General features: G+C 53.5%; 2 protein-coding genes across 2 annotated transcripts; both read right to left on the minus strand.

Moving 5' to 3' along the window:
• Nucleotides 1–584: 584 nt before the first annotated feature.
• Nucleotides 585–11,153, minus strand: PEA15 (proliferation and apoptosis adaptor protein 15). Its single transcript, XM_047784175.1, has 4 exons — nucleotides 10,998–11,153; nucleotides 4,234–4,407; nucleotides 2,755–2,910; nucleotides 585–2,600 (listed from the first exon to the last, which is right to left on the minus strand). Exons 2-4 carry the CDS (start codon nucleotides 4,403–4,405, stop codon nucleotides 2,536–2,538), a joined length of 393 nt encoding a protein of 130 aa, XP_047640131.1. The 5' UTR covers nucleotides 4,406–4,407; nucleotides 10,998–11,153; the 3' UTR covers nucleotides 585–2,535.
• Nucleotides 11,154–13,737: 2,584 nt separating this feature from the next.
• CASQ1 (calsequestrin 1) lies at nucleotides 13,738–24,562 on the minus strand. Its single transcript, XM_047784176.1, has 11 exons — nucleotides 23,945–24,562; nucleotides 21,797–21,881; nucleotides 20,694–20,794; nucleotides 20,346–20,457; nucleotides 19,687–19,760; nucleotides 19,284–19,414; nucleotides 18,150–18,195; nucleotides 17,675–17,729; nucleotides 17,215–17,315; nucleotides 15,867–15,941; nucleotides 13,738–14,369 (listed from the first exon to the last, which is right to left on the minus strand). The coding sequence occupies exons 1-11, from the start codon at nucleotides 24,221–24,223 to the stop codon at nucleotides 14,220–14,222; spliced, it is 1,209 nt and encodes a 402-aa protein (XP_047640132.1). The 5' UTR covers nucleotides 24,224–24,562; the 3' UTR covers nucleotides 13,738–14,219.
• Nucleotides 24,563–24,671: the final 109 nt, after the last annotated feature.

The raw sequence follows: 24,671 nt of genomic DNA on the forward strand, positions 1-24,671 counted from the left end.
GGACAGGAAGGAAGGGAAGAGTGAAAGGATGGAATTCCCAGATACTCCTTCCTCCTGCCCCTTTTTCCTAGCAGCACTCAGACCAAATGTTAGCTGCTGCACTTCCTCCCTGAAGTGGGGAATGTGTGGTGACTGAGTGGTCTGTGTTCTTCTTGCTGGTGGGGTGATGGAGTGGGCTGAAAACCGTGCACTCTGGAATTTGTTGTGTATTTTCTCTCAGTAAAGCTTTTTTTTTTTTTTCTGACTGTTGCTGTGTGTGTGATATGTGGGCCATTCATTCCTGATTGGCTCGTTTTGCTCCTTCCAGTAGAGGCGGCCCTGGTCTTAGTACAGTTTTGTGAAGTGCAGTCTGGGATATCTATGTTTCCAGTGGTTGGGCTCCAGTCGGGGACTGTAAGTGGAACAGGCCCCACAGTTCAGTGATACTTAGCAGATGGGGGAGGGGAGAGATATTAGATGATATTAGGTGGCCCCTGTTCCAAGCTGCAATTAGGATTTGGGGGTAAATACTGCTCTCCCTCCCTTCCCAGTCATCCAGAGGCTCCACAGTCCTGGTCATTCATAGAAATCCTAGAATCATTTAATACAGTACAATCAATCACCTTTATTCCAGGGTTAGAACAAGGCCGTGCACACTGCAGACGGAGGAGCACAGGATAGGGGCAATTTCACAGCAGTACAAGGGGTGGGTGGGCAGGTTAGTCTTTTTAGATTATTTTGCCTTACAGAAATTACTAGACTCCACTGAAAATGACCCTGTCTCCCTTCTCCCATCTCAACTTCTCTCTTTGAAGGAAACTCTTTATTCTCATTCTCTCATTCTCTCTCTTTCTCTCTCTCTCTCTCAATCTCACTTAACATATGCTGCCTTGGAAGGACAATTCATGCTTACCTTCTCCTTCTTAGTTCTACAGGTATCCCTCTCTCTTCTTGAGGGAGAAGCCAGACAGGGCTGGGGAAACTTGGGAAGGTCCTTTAAGGCAAACCTGTGGAATACTCGAGGTGTATGTGTTAAGGCAGGTGTCCGCAGCAGTGGCCAGAAGGGACAGGCAGGCTGGGCTGGGTTAGGAGTAGAAGGGTGCTCTCCAACCAGTCTGGCTTCTTCCCTCTTCCAACAGTCAGCCCTCCCCTCCACCTAAAGCTTTGCTCCCACATCCTAAAAGCTCCTAGCTTAAACTTACTCTAAATAGTCTCTTGACATGCGAATTTTTTTTTTAAGTTTTCTTTTTCGTTTTGACTATGTAGCAATTTGTCTCTGCCACTCCCTTCACTGTGGCATTTCCCTCCCACCCCCGCCCTGGCCTAGACAATAAGTTAATGCTAGACACCACAAAAAAAGGGCAGACATGGCAGTGCGGGTTTAATATACATATATGTAGAATATATATGTACACACAGTTAGCACGGTCAGGGTGGGCAGGGGTATCTTGGGACAGGCAGGAGGCTGGGGTCACTGGACTCTGGTGACTTGGCTAGGAGGCGCTCATAAGCCCAAGGTGCCAGGATATTGAGGGAGAGGGGTTACCAGGTCCCCTCCTGGACTGAACTGGGGATCAGTGCAACAGAAAACACTGTAGGTAACTTCATCCCCTTTCTGGCTTGGGGAGGGGTTCTTGACTGCAGAGAGAGGAAAGGTTGCCTGCAGTAACCACATTGGGACTCTAGGTGGAAGCAGGATTAGAGTTAAAACCTAAGGATCTCAATTCTCCGAACTCCCTAGGTCAGTATGTGCAACAGTCTGAGTAGGAATAAAGGAGTCGAAGAGGGGACTCTGCCCTCATCCCCACTCAGCCCCAGTGGGGCATGTTCCCAGCAGTCTCCAGAGCAGAGGCGGAGGCGGGATCTAATGCTGGATGCTCCATGGGATAAATTCTGGGGCCAGAAAAGATCCAGTGATCCTCGCTCTTCAGTTCCCTGGCTCATACACGTCCTAGGCCCATGAGAGGGAGCAAAAAGGAACCTGCTCGTGCCCAGGCCCTCCAACCTGAGGAACAGCTGGAAACTAGACTCTTCAGCCAGTCCAGCACTGGGGTACGGACACGAACTCTGGCTTTTCTTTGACCCTTCCAGGCGGGGGTTGGGTAGTCTCTGCATCTTCCATCCCACTGCTTTCTATTAGATTCACCCACCTCTCCCATGCCTCCCACCTTGCCTCCTCAATGTAGGAAAATAAAGGTCCTTTCTGCTCCCACACTTTAGAGATGTGGGGGAAGAGTGGAGGAAAGGGAAGGAGGAGGAATGTGCCCATTTCTATTTGCATAGAAATAGCCCCCAGCTCCCCCTAGAGTGGGGAAACTGAGCCCCCCCCACCCCCAGCCCCTGACCCCCATCCCCTCACAAGGAGGAGGAACTAGATGAGCTAGACATATAGACAGACAGCCAGAGCGTGCGCACACACACACACGCGCACAGTAAGGGGGTTAGGACCAGGTTAGTAAGTGGGTGGCGGGGGGTGCCCTTGCACCCTCCCCGGGAGGATGGGGGAAGAGAGTGGTCCGATGAAGGTCCAACCTTCCTCCTCTTCCTCCCCCTTGCTCAGGCCTTCTTCGGTGGAGGAGCCAATTTGATGATCTCTTCCTCAGAGGGCTGCCGGATAATGTCTGGGGGCAAAAAGAGATGAGTGAAGGGACAAAAGTCATGGGAGGCACCAGGCAGGCCAACTGAGCATCAGCCTCTGTTCTTCCGAAATTCAAGTGCTCCACAGACAAACCATGGGAGGGGGCAGAGGTGCGTATGAAAGGCATGACCCCTTACCTTTGTACTTCTTGGCACTGGGGATACGGGTCAGCTTGGTGTCCAGCTCATCTTCCTCAGAGATCTTCAGAACACGGGTTCTGTAGTCAACCACCATGGTGAGGAGGTCAGGACGGCGGGAAATCTCAAAGATGTGCTCGATGTAAGAGAGGTTGTCTGGAGGGAGGCAGGACACTGAAGGTCAGAGCCAAGCTGTAGAGGTCAGCTTTCCCTACACTCTCAGACTAGGCTTCTGAAACCCAGGCCGAGCTGCTCACACTGGTTACTGGAGGAAGAGGGGCTACTAAGCCAGGAAAGGACAGCTAAGGTACCAAAAAGCAGAACTATTCCCAGGAAGGGCAGATGGTTGATCAGTGAAGTTTCCAGAATGAGGAATTTAGATTAAACACCAGGTTCCACATTGAAGGGAGAGAAGAACAGAAGAATTAGCTGGCCTTCCAAATTCCAGACACCCAACTGTGTCCCTCTTCTGCCTTTCCTCAAAGTAACCATCAGAAAAGTCTTCCCAGCAGCACATGTGCTACTAGAAGGGTGGACTCTGTAGACCACACAGGAGAGATTCTGGGCCTAGTGAGAAGGCTAATTGTGAATGAGGAAGCACAGACATGACCAAAAGGATGGTTTCCACAGCCAGTTCTAGCAGACTGCAGCTGTCTCCCTGCCTGGCTCCTTCCCTCTCCTGCTGCAGCCTCCCTCTCTGCTATCCAAGCTACAGATGAGTATCTCTGCAGGGCCTCATGTCACTCACCTCACCTATCAAATACCCTATTGCTCAAAGCCCTACATGGCACAGACCTACCTTACCTTTCCCTTCACCTTTTTTTTGGGGGCTATACCTGCAGCATGAAGAAGTTCTTGGGTCAGGGATCAAACCTGCACCACAGCATGACCCAAGTCACAGCAGTGATGACATTGGATCATAACTGCTAGGCCACTGGGGAACTCCCTCCAGCCACTTCTAAACATACCCTTTGCCCCAGCCAAGCTAAGCAGAACTCCTTGCTTTTCCATACACCACTCTCCTACTTGGGCAACCAGGTCCCCTTGCCTAGCATGTCCTCTGGATCCTGCCTTTGAAATCCCACTTGTCCTTCAGGGCCATCTTAAAATATTTGTTCCTCCCTAAAGCCCTTTCCAGAGCACTGGTCTCTAGAAGCGGATAAGAAAATGTTAGCGCTTGTGGCTTTAAGTTTTATCACTTTTAACTTCTATTTTAATGTTCCATTATATATGTGATGATAGCACAGTAGGATCTGAGTAACATTTTTTTTACTGAATAATATTTTTAATGGCAAGGTGCAATATGAAGAATGTAAAAACCACTGCTCTAGGGCCCCTGTACTCTCTTAGAGCATCCCTCTTACCCTGCCTTGTCAGAGAGCACACTTTGTATAGGAGCTCTGAGCCCATTTCTATTTACTGAATGAAAGGAGCCTAAAAGGCCGACGGTAGGAGGATGGCTGTGTCCCCCTCCCCTACCTTTGTCCAACTTGTTGTGGCTCTCCAGGAAGCTAAACCAGGCACTGCCAGTAGTGATCTCCTCACTCTTCTCACTGGGGATATCCTCCTTGCAAGCTGACTTGAGCTGTTCCAGATCTTCAAGGGTGATGTTGTTGGTCAGATCCTGGAGGAGGGTCCCGTATTCAGCCATGACTGAGGTTGAGGGGAACAAAGGGAGAGGAGGCTGAGCTTGAGGTACAGGGTCTGGTTTGCTCACTGGCACTACACGCCCCTCCTCTAACCACACCAGGCATGTGCCTAGAACATGGATGTTGGGGCTACAGAAAAGGAAGCCCTAAGGGAGGCAGGAGTAGACAGGAAGCAACTTGGAAGCTAGGGGCCAGGCTGGAGCCTAGAGTGAAAAGTCACACCTCTTTCCCTCCACCATCTTTCTTCTTCCTTTTCCCCCCTCTAACAGTAACCCTGGCAACAGCTCCCCGACTGAGGAGGCGGTTACCATAGCAACCTGCTCCTGAGACTTTCTCACTCACCCGCTCTCTCCAAGTCCCCCCACCAGAATTGCCCCACCCACCTGCAACCCTTCCCACTGTCAAAAAAAAACAAAAACCACACACATAGACTCCAAAACAATGATCAGGGAGAGGCTTGCCATGGCAGTGAGAGGCTAAAACGGGGCTGGAGGAGGTTGATTGGACTTCATGTGTTCTAGCTTCTACTCTCCCAGAAGCACAGGGGGGTCCCCCTCACGTCAACTCCCCACCACCCCACTAATGACTCATTTTGGATGGATGCCTAGTAGTCTGGGCTAATGGTCCCCTGGCCCCTCCATGCTCAGCCGTGTATTCAGTCATTAGGTCTCATGGGGTAGTGTGAGGAGGGGGGAGCAATGGGCTACCCCCACCTTTGCGGAGCCCATTTTCTCCCTTGATTGCTGCTGGGCCTCCACACAACCCTCTCTCCTAGCCTTTGTGCTATGCCTACAGCCCCCGCGCCTAAGAATACCAAGCGGCTGGCTCTGGCCCCCTGCCCAGTTCCCAGGCTGGCTGGGTGGCAGGGGGAAGGGGTTCAGATGCAGCCTTGGGAGAGTCTGGCAGGAAGGGGGCTGCCGCTCCTGCTTGCATCAACATCCGGCTGGCACTACCTTCCATGTGACCCTCCCAGAGGAGGCTGGGGGAGGCTCGATCTCATCTAGTCCTTCACCCTATTCCTCCTCATGAAGACCCTCAGATGAAAAGGTAAAGAACAGTCAAGGCCTTCCTTCTACTAGGCTAAGGGACTGTGGCTAAGACCGGAAGAGAGAAGGTCAGACCTTAGAATGAACTTTCTGGATGTGATGAAATGTGAAACTCCAGTGGTGAGTTTTTTGGGGAGCCTTTTCCCCCACAATGAGAATGTCTTTCTTTTATAATTAGAAAAGTATAAAGCGTTTTAAGAAGTTAATTATGCCATAAACACTGGCTAGACCAAGGGGTGGGGCAAGGAGCTAGATGACCTCGTACTTGACTGAGACTGCCCACGAATCACCCCAACAATGGGGCCGGGAATATGAGAAGGGGACAAGTTGACACACCCCATCTTCCTTTATTTCCGGCTTACATGCAGGGAAACTGAGGCAGAGAGACACAGCCACTACATAGTAAGAGGCGTGGACTCAAAAGGTCTCATTCTCAGACCCCTGCTTGGACCAGAACAAACAAGCCTCCCTTGGTGGCAGGCACTGTGACACAGACACACAATGAGCCAGGCACCAGGGCCAGCATGACCCCCACAAGAAACAGGCACTTAAAGGCACGCTCACTTGCACACCCAGGTGCAACCAGACAGAAGGGCCCAGCGGTGGCCCTGCCAGGCTGGGCCAGGAACAATGCTCTCTGACTGTCAGCACCAGGAACCGTCTCTGCCTTGAAATCTAGGTCAGAGCAGCAGGCTCTGGAGTCCAGCCCCCATCCCCCTCTGCTGATAATCCGAGGACAGAAAAGAGGGGGATGTGGACAAGGGGAATGCTGGGAAGGGGGTTCGGAGATGGGGGTAATAATGGAGCGGAGCTGTGGGGAGAGCTGAAAAAAAGGGGCACCACCGGAAGGAGTTGAGGAGACCCTGGGACCAAACGCTCAGCTGGAAAATGGGACAGGATTTAGGGTCATAGTACCCTGCATGCACATGGAAGAAGAGTTTGTAAATAGAGAGATTCTGTGGGAGGAGTGAGTGTGTGTGTGTGTGTGTGTGTGTGTGTGTGTGTATATCTCCTGGGAGGAGTTAAGTTTTAGGACTGAATCAAAAACACAGACTTACAGGGGAGGTGGGCGGGAAGGGATTAGTGTGTATTAGACACCCACCCACAAAGGCTGCGGGTGGTGGGTAGGAGCTGTTTAAGAGAGTGAAACAGATACAACGAGGCCCTAAAAGAACAGGGGAGGGGTGGGCATGGGAACATGTAAGAGCCAGGATCCCCCGGATGGCTGCTGCTCCCTGGGTGTGGGCACAGGTACAGGGAGGAGGCAGTGGCTGCTCTCTGTGGGTGTGTTTGGATGTTGTGGTGATGGATGTGTATGTGCCAGCGCTGGATGTGTGGCTCTGAGTGTATGTGGTCTGTGTGTTTGTGTCTGACCAGCTGAGAGCAAGTGTAAGAAGGCAGAGAATCACAGGCTCACATCCAGAGGAAAGAGGAAGGGTAGGGGGAGCCTACAGAACGGAGGAAGAGAACTGCTGGTGGGAGGGGGGAAGCCTCTGAGGCTGCAAATGAGGAAGCCTGTGGGGAGGGGGCCAAGGAGCACAGAGTCCACGATGAGAAGGCTGCAGCCTCAGCTCACTGGTTACCATGGCAACCTCAGTTCTGGGTTCCCCGCCCCCCCCTCAGGCGTCAGGACAATGACACCACTGGATGGGAGGGATGTGGGGAGTGGTGAGTAAGAGACAGAAAGGACAGGAGAAAGGCCCTGTGAGGGAGCAAGGACAGGCAGCCTGGCTGTCCACCTCCCTGGAGAGATCCCATCTGCCCAGACCTGCGTGGGGCGGCAGGGGCAAGGACAGCGGAATCTGGGGGGTTTGGAGGGGTGAGGAGGTGGGAGCTCCTTACTTGGCTCTCAAGTCTCACTCACTGGTCAACCACTGTCCCTGAGTAGTCTGGCCCTGGCGGGGCTTGGCAAAAGCTTGGCTCCTCCACCACGCATGTCACTTTTCTCACCCAAGATTCAAAAGTCCTTAGGGCCTCTGGAGTCGTCTTCCACTCTCACAGCTCCTGATCTTTGGAACAGTGCAAAGGCTGCCCAGGGAACACCAGGCAGCCTGGGCGGAGGCCATTCCTGAGACAGGATACTAGGGCAGGAACCGGGAACCGGAGCCCAGGCTGCCAGGAAGTCAGTCCCCTTCCCTCCCAGATCATTCTATGCTCGGCTCACCGCTTCCTCACACCTTCCTTCCTTCCTCCCCTTCCCAGCCAGGCCCAGGTGGGGCTCTGACAAAAGTCAAACCAAAGGAGGATGTTGAGGGAGAGGGCCAGGAGGTAAGGATCATTATATTCTGACTTTCTGGGTAGGAGCTGGGAGCGTGACAGGTGGGTGCTCTGTGGGCACTGGGGGAGGAAGGGGCAGCCCTGGGGGCACTTCGAGAAGCCCAGCAAAATGGGATAACCACCTGTGGAGGAGGCAGCAGCATCAAAAGAATTTCCGTGCATTTCGACATTAATTCACGATTATCCCCTCTCCCTAGCATTTGGTTCCAAATCCCCAGTAAATTTAAGAAGCCAGAGGATTAGGAGTTGCTCCTCTCCCTCCCTCACACCTGCTGCAGCTGCCTAAGGCTGAGGGGAGCTGCGAGGACCTGGAGATGCCTGCAGTGAGCGGGAGGGGGCTCTAAGCACTCAAGTCGGTCTGGTTGCCTGGGGCTGGGGGTAGGACGGTGGTAATCAAGGTCAAGCAGAGGGGGTGGGAAGAGAGAGCACAGGGCTACTTTTTTTTGTCTTTTTGCCTTTTCTATGGCCGCTCCCACGGTATATGGAGGTTCCCAGGCTAGGGGTCCAATTGGAGCTGTAGCCGCCAGCCTACGCCAGAGCCACAGCAACACAGGATCCGAGCCACGTCTGCAACCTACACCACAGCTCATGGCAATGCTGGATCCTTAACCTACTGAGCCAGGCCAGGGATCGAACCCGCAACCTCATGGTTCCTAGTTGGATTTGTTAACCACTGAGCCACGACGGGAACTCCACAGGGCTCCTACTTTAAATTTTATCTAGGCCCAAATTCAAGCAGTCCTGTAGTTCATTTCTAGTTAGTCCTTTAATATCATACTCAACTGATCTCTTTGTTTAGCTTCTATTCAGCTTTTTAGGGGGTGGGAATGGGATGTCTTTATTCCTGTAAAGTAGGATGGGAGTTTCTAAACCTCCAGGGTCAGTCGAGCAGTGAGGGGGTGGGGCATGACACCTGGACCTCAAAATGTTCAGTCCAAGAAGCAAAATGGGTTACCTCTGGGCAACCATCTAAGAGAAGATAGACCAGGGAGTTCCCGTCGCGGCTCAGTGGAAACAAATCCAACTAGTATCCATAAGAATGTGGGTTCAATCCCTGGCCTTGCTCAGTGGGCTAAGGATCCGGCTGTTGCTGTGAGCTGTGGTGTAGGCTGCAGATACGGCTCAGATCCTGCGTTGCTGTGGCTGTGGCGTAGGCCAGCGGCTATGGCTCCAATTGGACGCCTAGCCTAGGAACCTCCATATGCTGCGGGTGCAGCCCTAAAAAGCAAAAAAATTAAAATAATTTTAAAATTAAAAAAAAATTAAAAATAGGGAAAGGAAACGAAAGAGCCAGACCAAAGATGAGAGCATCAAGAGACACCTGGCACTGGATCAGGCGGGGCACAGGAAGATGAATGGGGCATCCTGCTGCTCTCTACTCCTCTGGTTGTATCTCTCCCTACTTCTGTTTCAGTTTCTCTCGCATCTGTCTCTGCCTTAGCTATTATCTCTTTCCCTAGTCTCTCAGTCTCTCTTTGCCTCCTGTCCTTTCAATGGGCTTTCATCCTAGTTCCACCTGGCAGCAGCCAAGAATACCTAGGACTCCTGGGTTCTGCCACTCAGCGACCCCATCTCAATACTCTGGGCTCTTATATACTAGCTACATTAGGAAGGAGTGGGTGTCCCTGCTCTAGCAGAGATAGAGTAAGTTTGGTAGGGAGGGGGCTGGTTTGGTCGGCTGCATGCAGGGTGGTGATGTCCATCACTGCTCTGTGCGTGAGGCTGCGTGTAGGAGAGTGAGGGGCTGGCATGGCAGGGTGTGACGCTGGTCCTCTTCATGCAAGACAATACATGCGCACACACATGATGAGCACAGGTGTCAGGGAAGTGAGGAAGTAGGCAACCAGGGCAGCCGGCAGCCTAGGGCATCTCTGGCAATTTCCCCAATGGAGTGTTTAACCACAAAGGGAAGAGCAATTAAAGCTAATCGTTCTGACAGCCTGGAGGCCACACGGGGGGGGGGAAACAAAACAAATTCAGCATGTTTCCCCTAACTCCCGGTGGTCTTGCCCCCATCCTGCTTTCATCCTCGCTAATTTCTGAACCGCTCTGTCCTCCATTCCCCAGCCCTCTCCCCGCTCTTCCTGTCCCTCTTCCCTGATGGCATCTCTGTCCCTCCGTGTCCCTCTCTTGATATCTGTCTCCCTTTCACACACATTCCCCTCATTCTCTCTCTCTGACTTGGGCTCCATCCTTGGCTGACTCATACTCATTCTTCCCCCTCTCTGTTTCTTCCACCCCTTCCTCCATCCTTTGGCCACTCATATGCCCAGAAGCCAGCCACTCCCAGCACCCTAAGCTCCAAACGGACCCAGCAAGAGAGGCCACCAGCAGCCCCTTCCCTCCCTACTCACCCAATTTCAGAGCACCAAGCTCACTCACCCTCAACATCCTGTCTCTCTGTCCTCAAGTGTGACGGGGATTTTCTACCATCTTTTCTCACTGCTTTAAAGAGGGGCCATCCGAAGCCAAGGGCTCGGAGAAGATGCTCAGAAAATTAGGGTGGACCCGACGACAGTGGTTCCCACTTAGCTAGCTGTCCTATTAGACTGATGTTCTTCCAAGCAGTGGGAGTGAGGTGGGGGCTTGGATGCGTAGTGCAGGGGCGTTTGTGATTTGCTGTGTGCAGTCGATGTGTGTAAGAGTCACATGGGTGTGTGTCACCGTGTGTGCTGGCGTGTCTCTCGTAGGTGTGTGTGTCCCTGTCATTTTTGACACGGATTATATTAATTAGGGGTTTGACGTTAGCTACTTCACTCCCCAGCTCCCAACTCCTTCCCTCTGGACAAGCCTTGAACAATCCCACCTCCTCCCCAGGTGCAGAGGGCTGGGTGAGGGCACGTGGTGCCAGCCGCCAGGTTTGAGCCCTCGGAGCAGGGGCGGCTGCCCGAGGAACTGAGGCTGGGCCGGGCCAGGAGACCGCCAACCGCGGCGAGCCCGGAGCCAGAGAAGGGGAGGGAGGGGTGGGAGCTGGCCCGGCCGAGCCGGCTGGGCGGGAAGCAGGCTCCATCCTAATCCCCAGGCCCCGGTCCGACTCCCCAACTGCGATTCAGCGTGGAATGGGCGGCCGGAGCCACGCCGCCTCCAGCAGACACTCCGCGCTCGGGACGCACCGACAGAGACCGAGCCTGTGGGGCCCGACACAGAGCGGACCCGTCCGGGGCCCCCACGCTCGGCATCTGCCCCCGGGGGCGTCCCGGATCGCCGCCCCTCCAAGCCCAGACCCCAAATCTGTCCCTCCCTGAGACACGTCTCCTCTCGGCCCTCTCACCGCCTCTGGGGCTGAGCGCTCGGGGAGCGGGCACTCCGGCGTCCCCGGTTCCTGAGCAGCGTCCGGAGCCTCCTCCTCGGCTCCCGCCGCCACCGCCGCCGCCGACGCCGCCGCTTCTGCTGTCGCCGCCGCCTCTTCCGCCCGCGGAGCCCGAGCCCAGCGCCGCCTCACCCCACCCGGCTGGCCAGTGATGTCAGAGCCGGGGAGGGGCGGGGGGCGGGGAGCGGCGGGAGTGGGGGGAGGGGAGGCAGCAGGGGGCTGGGGTTCTGGAAGACTCCCGGGCTGGGGGCAGAAGTGGGGGAGGGCTGGAGGAGCGCCGCCGCCTCTCACCCTGAAGAGCGAAACCCAGTTCTCAGATGTAATTCTTCCCAGTGGAACACACCCTTCCCCTTATGACCTTTCAATGACCACAATGGCTGGGACCCTGGGAGGCGAAGAGTAAGTTAGAGTTTAAGGGCTGGGAAGGCCTTTGGCCTCAGGATCCTCTTAGCTGCCTGGCTTAGTATGTGGAAAAACCTTTTTCTTCCCCTTCTGGGTCAGGGGAGCCATAATGACCGCTCAGTTTTATCCACCTTGGAAGGTGGGGGCTGGAGGAAGCGTTGGGGGCAAGAAGCAACACAGGGACCTCCTCACTTGCCCTGGAGCCACAGATCTCTCTCCAGGGTGATGCCAGCCCGCCTCTTGTGGTCCTCTTACCTTTCCCAAATATACCAGCCCCCTACCTTCCCCCCACCATGATGTAATTTTATTTTTCTGGGGAGAAAAAGAGCAGCAGTGAGCTCAGCATGCAAATATAGACAACTTGCAATGCCACGCTTAGCTCTGTTTCCCAACTCTGCCCCTCTGCCCAGGCCCAGCATGGCAGCTCTCACTTCCCCTCCACCCCAGGGACTTTCCTCCCCCAGATTCTCGGCCAGACTGAAAGAGGGAAGGAAGAAGTGGTAAAGCATCTGTTTTCATTTCCAGCCTAAGGGGTCTCTCCTCAACTCTGGCAGAGTGTGGCGGGGGAAGAGGTCTGAGCCCTGTCAGTGTCTGTGCCACTTCCAGCTACAGCCTGGCAGACACCCAGAGGAAGCCTCAGGTGAGTTCCTCCTTTTTTTTTTTTTTTTTTTTTTTTTTGCTTTTTAGGGCTGTACCTGCTGAATATGGAGGTTCCCAGGCTAGGGGTTTCATCGGAGCTATAGCTGCCAGCCTATTGCAGGGCCACAGCAACGCCAGATCCGAGCCTCGTCTGTGACCTACACCACAGCTCACAGCAATGCTGGATCCTTAACCCACTGAGTGAGGCCAGGGATTGAACCTGCAACCACATGGTTCCTAGTCAGATTCATTTCCACTTCGCCATGATGGGAACTCCGAGTTCCTCCTTTCTTTCCTTTCACCATCCTCTCCCCCAGAGTGCCCTGTCACTGCCCTTTGGATAGTGACACATCCTCACAATGTGCCTCTGCCTAGACCTCATTTGTTCTGTGTTGTAGGGGTGAAACTGATATTGCTGACCCATCTTTGAGACTCAGAGAAACTAAATGACTTACCTACAGTCAGTGAAGGGTCCAGGTCTTCCAGAGATAGCCAGGTAGAAGGGACTTGGGCTTCATGCTGGCTCTACTCCTTTCTGGGGCAGGTTATGCCTCTGAGCCTCAGTGTCCTGGCTGGGGACACTGATACCTATCTCACAGGGTTCTTCTTAGATGTAGAAATTGTAAGTCTCTAGTGACTGGCGCAGATGGGATTTTTTAAAACATGGACACTACCATTTAGTGGGACCTTCCATGGATCGGTACAAAAATAAGTTCCATCATATTTTTGTATTGGTTCAGTGCCCATACTGTGTATTAAACATTTGTTAAATGGGTACAAGCTGGATGAAGACATGGGTTTTGTTTGTTTGTTTGTTTTGTTTTTTGTCTTTTTTGTCTTTATAGGGCCGCACCAGCGGCATATGGAGGTTCCCAGGCTAGGGGTCCAATCGGAGTTACAGCTGCTGGTCACCACCACAGCCACAGCAACGCAGGATCCTTAACCCACTGAGCAAGGCCAGGGATCAAACCCGTGTCCTCGTGGACACTAGTCAGGTTCGTTAACCACTGAGCCATGACGGGAACTCCTAGGGACTCGTTTTTTGTGTGCCAGGCCCTGGGGACACAGAGAAAAGGCCTGGAGTCCTGCCTTCAAGGAGCTCCCAGTCTGGATGGGGGAGACAGTCGCGGAAGTGAAGAGCTCGGCTGGAGTGGGCTGAGCACTAGAACAGAGGTGGATAGTGCAGGGGGAGCCCAGAGGAGGGAGATGCCGGAGGGGCCACCTCTGAGAAGGCCTCCCCAAGGAAGTGTTCTTTGGGCTCAGTCTTGGCTTTCAAACAAGAGCTGAAGGGAGGGCGCTATCAAGCAGCACATAATCACTTAATTACCTATTGCTTTGTATTTCTCTTCAGTTGTTTCGGGTGCTTGTCTTGACTTCCCAGTGAGGCTAATCAGCTCCAGAGCAGGGACAGGCCCGGGCACTCTTTGTTCTCCCAGAGCCTAACAGCGGTGCTGGACAAACACCATGTGTTCAGAAAAGGCTTGTTGACTTGCAGCGGATAAATAATCCAGGCTTCTCTGGGATAACTGCCTGGAAGGAGGAGGCCCCCACCCCCCACCCCGTGATCACAGTCCCTTAACAAGGCACCCACACCTACATCCCCCATCCTCTGGCTGCCTCCCTCCTGCCGCAGGGTGAGACCCCATCAGCAGACACTTGCTCATGGTGCCCCAGATCCTTTATTAAGGTCTCTCGTTTGACCCAAATACATTAACAAGAGATTGCTGAGATGCAGCCCCAAACACAGTACCCTCCCATCCTCCTGGCCAGGGAGAGGACAGTCAGAAAGATAGAGGATTTGAGAGAGTGGGGTAAGCATGTGCTCAGGTGGAGGGAGCGAGCGGAAGAGAGATGAGGGCCCTTAGATGCGGCAAGAGGGAATCGCAAGAAAGCGCATGTGGGGGGCGGTGGAAGAAACAAAAAATGGATACAGGGATATCGTGGGACAGGAAACACAAGTCAGAGAGCTGGGCCGGTGTGTAGGGAAAGGTAGCTCCTTGGATCTCAGCACCCAACATAGAGACCTCAAGGGCCCCAAGCCAGAGGATGACCTGGTGTCCCTGGAGGCGCTCAAGGAAGGACAGGGAGGGCAGGAGGGAGCATGAGGAGGGCAGGTGGGGCTGGGTGATGGCTGCCCAGCACCTAGTCGTCGTCATCATCATCGTCATCATCTTCTTCGTCATCATCCTCTGTGTTGATCTCGCCGGACAGCACATCCTCCAGCCAGTCTTCCAGCTCCTCAGCAGAAGGCAGGTCCTCTTCGTCATCCATCTCCATCCATATGCTGTCCGCCTAGGACATGGCAAGACAAGGGATCAGAGCTAAGCCCCATGTAGATCTTTCAAGCCGTCCTCCCACTCACTGGACCCTGTACATCCTCTGTCTCTCCTCTTCATCTGTCAGTGGGCAGGGAAACTGCCCCTGTGTAGGTTTAGGTTAGAATCATGACCATGGGAGTAGAAAGAACGGCTGGATCAGCAAGTAGACCTTCTCCGTTCAGTCTTTCTTACAAACTTTTGCCATGCTGAGCTGCCTAGAGCAGACCTCTCAATCCCACCCTTGATGTAAGACTGGTGGCTCTTCACGGCCTGGAGAATAAGGTCGGCAACGCTTCAGCATTCAAGACTTTGCAGGAGTTCCTGTCGTGGCTCAGTGGTTAACGAATCCGACTAGGAATCATGAGGTTGCAGGTTCAATCCCTGGCCTTGCTCAGTGGGTTAAGGATCCGGCGTTGCCGTTGTCATGAGCTGTAGTGTAGGTCACAGACGCGGCTCAGATCCTGTGTTGCTGTGGCCCTGGCATAGGCTGACGGCTACAGCTCCAATTAGACCCCTAGCCTGGGAACCTCCATATGCCGTGGGAATAGCCCTAGAAAAGGCAAAAAGACAAAAAAAAAAAAAGACTTTGCAAAACCTGCTTTTCCAGCATTATCCTCAGAGATCTCTAGATTCTCAAGCCATAAAAAAATGAAGTGCCTTTTTCCCAAACTTGATACTCATTTTCCTACTTTTTGACCATCTGCACTAACTTTTCCATCAGTTCGGAAATGACTTCTCATAATTTCCACTTGTAGAACTCTTATACACTGAACAATGTCCACTGTATTTTAATTTTTAAGAATTACGTTTATTTTTTATTTTTAAAAACTGAGGTATAGTTGATTTACATCAGTCTCCACTTTAAGTGCTACTCCTTTTAAAACCTCTGGGATTCTCAAGCAGAAACACTTTGATTTCTGTGTCTTCCCAGCATTTTGTTAGTATCTCTACCATAGAGTTTACCAGATCTGGTCTGGTAATCAACAGAATACCTACCTCCTCAGTTAGACTGGGAATTATAGGAAGGCGGACTGTGACTTACTCAGTTCAACTCAACAAATATTTTTAAAGCACCTGCTATGTGCGAATGAGATTTCTGCCTTCAAAAAGCTCAAAGTCTACTGGAAGAGAGACACAACACATAAATGGCCAAGTAAAAGTCATGTTCTCAAGGCCAAATGGGCTGTGGGAGAGTGCCAACAAGAGAATGATTCCAAATGCGAGATCTGGAAAGACTGGCTGGAGGAGAGAGGATTCGAACCCGGCTCTGAGGGAGGAGCAGCCCATCACAACAGGTAGAGACGGGGGTGAGTTCAGGGCAGGAATCTCTCCCTCTCTTCCAGCCATTAGACTGGGCATGTCTGATGCCTCTGGGAAGGGCTCCGCTCCTAGTTAGCAGAGCAGAGGAGAACCAGCTACACCGGGAGCAGAGTTGGGGGTCACCGGGGGATGAGGGGAGAAGGAAACTCACATCAGTGACGTTGACGACTCCTATTTGTGGGGCCGATAGGTCGATGTCGAATGTCTTCTCCCAGTAGGGAACCAGCTGTGGAGAGACCACATATGGCCACTTAATGAGTCTAGGAACCCCTGAGTTCAGGAGGGTGCGTGTGCGGTTCAGGCCAGGGGTAGAGTGGGGACATTATGAACCCGTTGGGAGCTGGGTGGTGGCGGGGGGGAGGGGTCCACCTGTCCGCCCTGAAGGGAAAGGGTAGAACAGAGCATTAAAGAGTAGACATCCCAGGAGTTCCCGTTGTGGCGCAGTGGAAATGAATACAACTAGGAACCATGAGGTTGTGGGTTTGATCCCTGGCCTCGCTCAGTGGGTTAAAGATCCAGGTGTTGCCATGAGCTGTGGTGTAGGTTACAGACACGGCTCTGATCCTCCGTTGCTGTGACTGTGGTATAGACTGGCAGCTGTAGCTCCGATTTGACCCCTAGCGTGGAACCCTCCATATGCCTCGAGTGCGGGCCTAAAAAGCAAAAAAAAAAAAAAAGATTCGATATCCCAGGAGTTCCCGCTGTGGTGCAATGGGACCGGTAGTGTCTTGGGGGCACTGAGAACACAGGTTTGATCCCCAGCCCGGTGCAGTGGGTTAGGGATCCCACGTGGCTGCAGCTTCAGCTTAGGTTGCAACTGTGGCTTGGATCTGATCCCTGGCCCAGGAACTCCATGTGCCGAGGGGCAGCCAAAAAAGAAGAAAAAAAAAAAAAAGCAGATACCCCAAGAGGAAAGTATCAGCTGGGGGCCTTTGGCCCCTCCTTCCCCAAGAAAACTAGATAGGAAACCCTGTTCCAATACTGATTGATCTTGTGACTTTGGGCAAATCACTTCTCCCCAGCCCTCAGTTTCTACATCTGTAAGGTAGTTCAACTCCGTAATTGCCAATGGTCCTCGCATTTCTGTTTGTTCATCTAGTTCCTCTTTCAACAAAGAGTGCTAAGTGTTGGGGATTCAGCTGGGAACAAAGCCCTGAGACATGGAATCTCTGCGCTTTGGTGCTGTCATTGTGTACACCCACAGGCAGGGTTCATGTGACCTGCTGCTGCCCCAAACTCTGGATTGCTCTAGAAGGAGCCAGCCCTGGGCACATGAGCTACCTGCTCAGCCTCTGCTCTGGGAATCCTGTTGTTCCCACACCTCCCTCCTGTCTCCCCTTTCTCAGGATGCCCTCCACGCCCTCCGTGCCCCTGTGCAGGCAACAGAGCCCTCCAGCTAAGAGATGGGGACGGGAACTCCCAAACAGGCTTCCTTCCCCTTGGAAGTGCCCCAGCCCATGCCCAGCTTAGGATCACAGTGCCAGAGGGATGTCTCTTACCAGGGGGAAGTCATCAGGGTCAATCCAGATGATGCTGAGATCAGGGTTATCAGTGTTATCTTGGGCCACAGACTTGAGAGTCTCTAAGAATTCATAGCCATCTTGGAGGGGACACAGGTGACACAAGTGTGAGGTGGGGCACAGAGGAAACAGGAGTCCAGACCTCTTTCCCGCCTCCCACATCTCCACGTGTCTAGCCCCAGGCCGCTTGTAAACTATACTCTAACAAAACACATCCTGGAGTTCCCTCGTGACCCAGCAGGTTAAGGATACAGTATTATCACGGCTGTGGCTCTGGTTACAGCTGTGAAACAGATTCAGTCCCTGACCCGGGATTTTCCGCATGCCGCAGGCACAGCCAAAACAAACAAAACCCCCCACATCTTATGTATGAAGAGCCTATGCCCCGCGCCAGTGCCCCTGCCCACCCCCCCCCCCCCATCCTGTGTTCCTCCCTCACCAGGATCAGCTTCTTCTGCAAAGGCCACAATATGAATTCCGTCCATATCATCCTCCTGTTGAGGGTGAGAGGGGATCGTAGCTATATTTCCTGAACTTAGGGAGCCCCAAAACAGACCCTAGATCTTCCTTGGACCTGAATTTTGTGGCAATCCAGCTTCTGAATCAGATATATTCTTGTGGTGGTGATGTTTTTCCAAGTACACCGCCCTCTTCTGTTCCAGGGCCCCCACACCTCCTCTGGCAAACCCCTCAGCCCCAGAGCTTGGGGCTCCCCAACCCTTGTCATCTTCATCAAGTTATGGGTGTCTCCCAACTCCTGACACGTTCTTCTGAACAGGAACCCTCAGCCTATGATGGTGCACTGCCTTTCCTACAAACAAGACATGAGGAGCAGCAGCGTCGGGTGGTTCTAGGACTTGAGTTTTCAGCCACGATGTTCCCCTGAGAGCCTTGCCCCGCCCAGGAGCACTCACCCAGGTCTCATACATACTCTCAGGCTTCAGTTTCCTCAGGGTTGATCTAGAAGAGAGAGGGAAAGTCACTCCTCAGTGGGTGAGAAGGACACCCTTGGCTCCAGAGGGTCCCCATAGCAGAGGCTGCCACAGGGTCATGCCTAGGGCAGAGACAGCTTGTAGCCTGGAACAAAGCCATCTGGCAAAGTCTAAGCTCTGGGCATCAGGCCCAGATCGTTGCATGGGTAAAGCAGGTGGGAGAGTGGAGGGTGGGCAAGGGGACTGGGAGAGAGACTTTGGGAGAAAGAACTGGACATCTGGGTGTGTGTTCCCTCGTTCATTCATTCACTCATTCATTCAATAAAATGGAATGTTGGAGATGCTCCAGACACTGTGCTCAGCGCTGAGTAGACAGAGTTGAACAAGGCAAACCTATCCCTGCCCTGATGAAGGGGACCACCCTCTAGTGGGAGAGAGCGTAAGCCGTGTTTTCCACTGATAAAAGGGTATTGCCAGTTGCGGAGTATGGTGAAGGAAGAGAATTATGTGACAGTGTAGGGCAGGGTTTGTCAGCCTTAGCACTAGTGACATTTGGGCCCAGATAATTCTTCGCTGTGGGAGGGCTGTTCTGTGCATGGTAGGTATTTAGCTGCATCCTTGGCCTCTACCCACCAAGTGCTGGTACTCTTCTCCAACCAAAAATGTCTCCAGACATTGCCAAATATCCCCTGTTGAGCACCGCTGGTGTAGGGTAACATATGAGAAAGAACACAGGCCAGATTGGGTTTAGAATCCAGTTCTGACACTTAACTGTCTGTGGAATCTTTTAAACTGAGGTTGTTCAAAGCATTAAATAGAACCATAGAAATAGCACCTCAGAGTCCCCAGGCACTCAACACTGGTCACAGCCAACATTGCAATGTGTGTAAGGAGCGCGTCTACGGAGCACTGTCTGCGTGTAAGGCTCCTGGCTGAGTGCTGGGGTGCAAAATATTATGCAAAATGGTCATTGTATCAGTGAGCACTGGTACACAGAAATATATCCATCTCCAGGGGAGATGGGACTCCTGGTTGGCCCATTTTGCAGATGTGTGTGTGTGTTCTAGCTGGGGGGAGGAGTCTTCCCTGCTCAGAGGGTTGCCCCCCCGCTCCTACCTCCTGTGCTTCTCCACGAAGTGGACAATCTCCTCTTCGCTGTTGGGCTTGTCTGGGATGGTCACAGGCTCTTCCATGAAGGCCTCGTAGAAATCGATCTCGTTCAGCTTCAGGGTCAGCTTCTTTGCCACCTTTTGGGGGAAGGGGCGGGGTGGAGGGAGTGGAGCAAGGGACACGGTCATGGTGAGAAGCAGTATTATAGGGGGGCAGATATCAGGCACTCATCACTGCCGCTGTGACACTGGACCAGTGTCTTAACGTCTCTGGGCTTTGGTTGGACATCAGGGGGTGGGTTCGATCATCCAAAATTTGTGAGGTGGGGATGGGGAGAGTTGGTGTGTAGGCGGGGAGGAGGTCCCCCACCGATTCTGGGAGAGGGGGCTGAAGGAGCCCTAATACAGACCTTGCTGTCGAAGGTGGCGAAGAAGGGGATGTAGGGATGAAACTCCTCTGCTGCGTCCTCGAAGGCTTTGTAATCTGAGGGGGGATGCAGAGTCAGTCTCGGGGGAGAGCCAGAGTCTGCCATGGAACCAGGCCCCCTCTATCTCTCCCTGGTTCCCTGGTTCTTCTTCTTCTTTTTTTTTTTTTTTTTTTTTTTTTTGCTTTTTAGGGCCGCACCCACGGCACATGGAAGTTCCCAGGCTAGGGGACAAATCAGAACTACAGCCACTAGGCTATGCCACAGCCACAGCAATGCAGGATCCAAGCCGCATCTGCGACCTACACAGAAGCTCACAGCAATGCCAGATCCTTAACCCACTGAGCAAGGCCAGGGATCAAACCCACAACCTCATGGTTTCTAAACGGATTCGTTTCTGCTGTGGGTTCATCCTGAGACCCACCCCCCTCTGAGAGTGGTTAACTGGGGAGGGAGGGCAGTGCTGAAGATGCCTGTCTGAGAAACCAGCAGAGAGCCGGCAGATCAGAGTAGCTGATGGACCCACCATGGCAAGAGGAGTGAGGCGGCAGGGCTGCTGAGCCCGTGGGTGTAGTGGGGAGGCAGGAGGACAGGTAAATTGAGGGACCGGCGCAGAGGGACAGTGGGCTCTGAGGGTTACCCACGCTCTGAGTCTTTGTTCTTGAAGTAGCCAATGAGTTTGATCTCATCTTCAATATTCTCGAATGCCTGCAGCTCTCGTTCCCCCTCAATCAGTTCCACAGGGTCCTCTAGGACCTGGAGGAACAAGGACATAGAAGGAAGAGTGTGAGATTCTGTCTCAGCCATAGAGGCAGGGAAAGGGATCAGGGAAAAGAGGGCTGGGAACTTGGAGGAAAAGGCTCTAAGTTGCCTCTGAGTGTGTGTGTGTGTGTGTGTGTGTGTGTGTGTGTGTGTGTGTGTGTGTGTGTGTGTGTGTGGTTGGAGTTGGTCAGACACTAGGGAGGCACCATTAGGTCCAGGGGAATCCTTACATCAAGCAGAAACTCCACCAGGGTGTCAGCAGAAAACTCGCCATCATACTCAATGACTTCATCTCCTTTGAATACATAAATGCTGTCCTCTTCAGTTAGCCCTGGGGAGTGAGCCAGAGGTGCGCCATGATTCCAACCTTCCCACAGAGCCAAGGGTCCAAGTCCAGGGTCGCAGCCCATTCCATAATCCCACCGGACCCCACAGCCTTCACCTCCACTGACTCTTAGCTCCTACATCCCTGGTATGTTTGCCCCTGGATTTAGCCCAGGTAACTAGGGATCCAGCGGGGCCTCTCCAAAGAGAAGCTGGGATCCAGCGGGGGTGCTAGGGGAAGACGTAGGGAGACATCATCTAGCAAGATGTCTCCCTTTGCCTGCCTGCCACGACCAGAGACAGGCGTTTCTGGTACCTCCTCTGAGGACTCTAGTTGCTGATTCTCGGGTCCAGCCCTTTAACCTTCTGCTATTACTGACCAGATGACTTCATTGCTGACCACCCCTCCCCCACCCACATCCGGAGTCCAGTCTCAGGCCTGTGCTGCCCCCTGGTGGCTGGTGCTGTAACACCCCGCCCACAGCTCTGGAGGGGGATGGGTTGGAAGAGGCGTTTGCAGAGGCCTCTCCAGCCCTGCTTGGGTTTCCAGATTTCCCCTTTCCTCCAGCACCTAGCTCTGTTTTTTTTTTTTTTTTGTCTTTTTTTAGGGCCACACCCGCGGCATATGGAGGTTCCCAGGCTAGGGGTCTAAATCGGAGCCGTTGCCGCCGGCCTACACCAGAGCCGCCGCAACACCAGATCCGAGCCACGTCTACGACCTACACCACGGCTCACAGCAATGCTGGATCCTTAACCCACTGAGCGAGGCCAGGGATGGAACCTGCAACCTCATGGTTCCTAGTCGGATTCGTTTCCGCTGCACCATGTCGGGAACTCTGCTAGCTCTGTTTTTCAGGTTGATACAAAGAATGACACCTCCACCTCTCTCTGGGATTTGATCATGGGTCTCTCTAAGGAATAAAGGAGAAGCTGGCACCACCCAGCCATAACCCTTCGAATTTCTCACTCACCACCTCCCCCCCCCACGCCCTTCCCTCCTCGCCTTTACCTAGTTTCTTGGCTACGGCCGCGTCCTTCTCAGAGTCCACCATCCCGAAGCCAACACCCTTGTCTTCTAGAACTTGGGCTGCTAACTGAAGGGAGAGTTAGGATTAAAATCAGCCCCTGGAATTCTTAGTAACCACTATTCCTCATCTCTTGCTTTCAAGGTGGGTCCTTTGAAATGCAGGGAATATGAGTCGACCCTGACCCTGTGCTAGGATCCAGGGTATTTCCACTTTCTCTACCACGCTACCATTTTGGTCTTTGGTTCAATTTTAATCCTTGAACATTTACTGCTCATGTACCGTGTGCCTCTTACGTTGAACTTTCCGGCACTGTGCATGTACTTCCGGGTTCCTTAGGGATGCGGAGGGGTCTGGCTTCAGAATGACTGAGGCCCTTCCTTCCTTCAGAGCTGAGTCCCCTACTCCCTACTGATCAAAGGCCATGCTCAGTGTGGGGGTGACATTAGATGTCCTTTGGGATTCTTTAGAGTGACTCCCAGTGGGAAGAATCTTGGAGGGCAAGAGGGTGATAGTGAGATCTGGTCATGTTGCTGAGGAGCAGGGAAAGCCAGAGAGCTGAGAGTAGAGGTCCCTGTGCCACCACTGGTTGCTCTCAGAGGCAGAGAGACTGACGGGGAGACCTGAGGTGAAAGGGGCCGGGCTCTCCTCAATCCGGTGGGACTTCCTCTTTCACTGTCTACTTTAGCCCTCCTAGGGCAGTTACACCCTAGGCCTCCCAACCGGGCTCGCAACCCCAATGCTCTCTGCCTTGGGCACCATTTGCAGCTTTACCCCACCTAACACGGACGCTCGGGCGCTCAGGTTCTTAGGAGGATGGGCCAGAGAGGTGGTTGGCAGGTGGCTGGAGAGGGATGCTGAGCACTCGGGATAAAAATACTCAGCTCATTAATCAGACGGTGGGTTCCAGTGCCCAGCAGGGGCACACAGAAACAGGAGCCTGTAATACTGGTGTCTTGCCCTGAAATAGTCCAAGCTCTGGGCAAGCTGGGGCCCCTCTGCAGTGCCAAGCTAGGGAAGGGGCTGCGGCAGCTTGGCCAAGGAGATGCCACACATCCCACTCCTGGGGGCAGGGGGTAGGGGTTGTGTGTGTGACCACAACTCTCAGTTATCTTTTTTTTTGTTGTTTTTTTCTAGGGCTGCACCCGTGGCATATAGAGGTTCCCAGGCTAGGGGTCTAATCAGAGCTGTTGCCACTGGCCTACTCCAGAGCTACAGCAATGCCAGATCCGAGCTGAGTCTGTGACCTACACCACAGCTCACGGCAATGCTGGATCCTTAACCCACTGAACGAGGCCAGGGATCGAATCTGCAACCTCATGGTTCCTAGTCGGATTCCTTAACCACTGAGCCACGATGGGAACTCCCTCCCAGTCATTTCTAAATGTGGGCTCTTTCCCCTTGTAACAATAGGCTCTCATAACTCGGTGCCCCAGGTCAGTTTGGGGGTGAGGAGAAAGTTCCCACAAAGACAGGTTGGGGGAAGGCATTGTGGACCCTCCTCCAAGCAAGAATTTTCCAGTGGAGATGCCCAGCCCGATCCAATAGGGGCAGATGGGGCTGGTGAGGGAGGGGGAGGGAGGGGGAGACTAAGAGGCCAATGGGAGACACCGTGGTATCTACTAAGCCTTTGGCCATTAAACAAGTGACATGCAAGTTAAACGGCTGTAACATTGAAATTTATACTCAGTTCGGATCTCTTTGGTGTGTGGCCCTGAAAGTATATAGAGAGGGGGCACATCCTGGCTAGAAAGTAGATTTGGGGGGTGCACTGCAGTTCTTCTCATTTGCCTGAGGAAACTCTCTTTCCCTCCTTCCCCCCCCTTCCAAGGTCACCCCAGTCCTAGGCAAACCCAGTACTGCCAGCCTCCTATGCAATGAGGAGAGGTCCCCCTGCACTTCCTCCTCCCCCTCAAAACTGCCCGATTCGGGCAGTACTTTTGAGTTCCTGAATCTCTGTTTCTCTTTCGGCTAAGGTCACATGCCCCTTGTGTCCTGTTGGTCGAGACAGGGTCCTGCAGCCCCGGCCCTCACCCCCAGATCCCACCTTCCAAGACCTACGTGGAGTTGCAGGCGAGGGGTTGCAGAGAGGGGTTGGTGGGCTCCGCAGGCCTGCACACCCCGCCACTCACCTCCAGGATCAGCTCCTCCAACTCAAACTGTTTTTGTGAGGCCTTGTCGTCCTCGGGGGGTTCGTGGTAGAGCAGTGCCAGCACCTCATACTTCTTAAACACATTCTTGTAGTTCTTTGCGTTGACGTTGACCACACGGTCCACACCATCATACTGGGGGAAGTCCAGCCCTTCCTCCCCGTGCACCCCTGACTTGGGTGTCCCTAGCACCAGCAGTAACAGCAGTGCCAGCCGCAGGCCGGGCACAGCTCTGGCCCCCATCCTGTCTGCAGCGCTCATGGAGGTAGAGGGGTCTGGGTCGGCTCTCCTGGTCCAGAAGAGGTTAGCTGGGGGAGGGAGGAGCCCCTGGGTCCCGAATCCTGAGTTGGGGGGGGGTGGGGGGGGGAACGGCCCAGAGCAGTGGACAGAGGACGCTGCTGGGTCCTGGAGAAATTGCCGACAGAGCCAAGAGAAAAAGGGTCAGGAGGAGGAATAGGAGCAGGGGCGGGGAGGGAACCGGAGCTGCCCCCGAGGTTGGCACCCCTCGGCCCCCACCTGGTCCTGTCTAAATATGTCTCCAGGATTGGCAGGAGAGACAGATAACCTTCTGCGGCCAGGCCGGCTCCGTGAGGGCCGGGATCCTCCTACCTCTAGCACCTCTCACCCAGGCTCTCAGAGCTTCCTTCCCCTCCCCCTCCCTCAATGCCCAGGGCTCCTCAGCCCCTGTCCCCACACTGGCCTAAGAGCT

This window comes from Phacochoerus africanus, chromosome 6, assembly GCF_016906955.1.
Source record: "Phacochoerus africanus isolate WHEZ1 chromosome 6, ROS_Pafr_v1, whole genome shotgun sequence".
Taxonomy (NCBI): domain Eukaryota; kingdom Metazoa; phylum Chordata; class Mammalia; order Artiodactyla; family Suidae; genus Phacochoerus; species Phacochoerus africanus.

Excerpts from the sequence above, each read along its gene's own strand:
- CASQ1 (XM_047784176.1), bottom strand. The coding sequence starts at position 24,223 with ATGAGCGCTGCAGACAGGATGGGGGCCAGAGCTGTGCCCGGCCTGCGG. Across the intron at positions 17,730-18,149 it reads AGAGTATGTATGAGACCTGG|GAGGATGATATGGACGGAAT; the intron begins GTGAGTGCTCCT and ends CACCCTCAACAG. Across the intron at positions 15,942-17,214 it reads ACCCTGATGACTTCCCCCTG|CTGGTTCCCTACTGGGAGAA; the intron begins GTAAGAGACATC and ends GTCTCTCCACAG.
- PEA15 (XM_047784175.1), bottom strand. The coding sequence starts at position 4,405 with ATGGCTGAATACGGGACCCTCCTCCAGGATCTGACCAACAACATCACC. Across the intron at positions 2,911-4,233 it reads CCACAACAAGTTGGACAAAG|ACAACCTCTCTTACATCGAG; the intron begins GTAGGGGAGGGG and ends GCCTCCCTCCAG. Across the intron at positions 2,601-2,754 it reads CAGTGCCAAGAAGTACAAAG|ACATTATCCGGCAGCCCTCT; the intron begins GTAAGGGGTCAT and ends TTTTGCCCCCAG.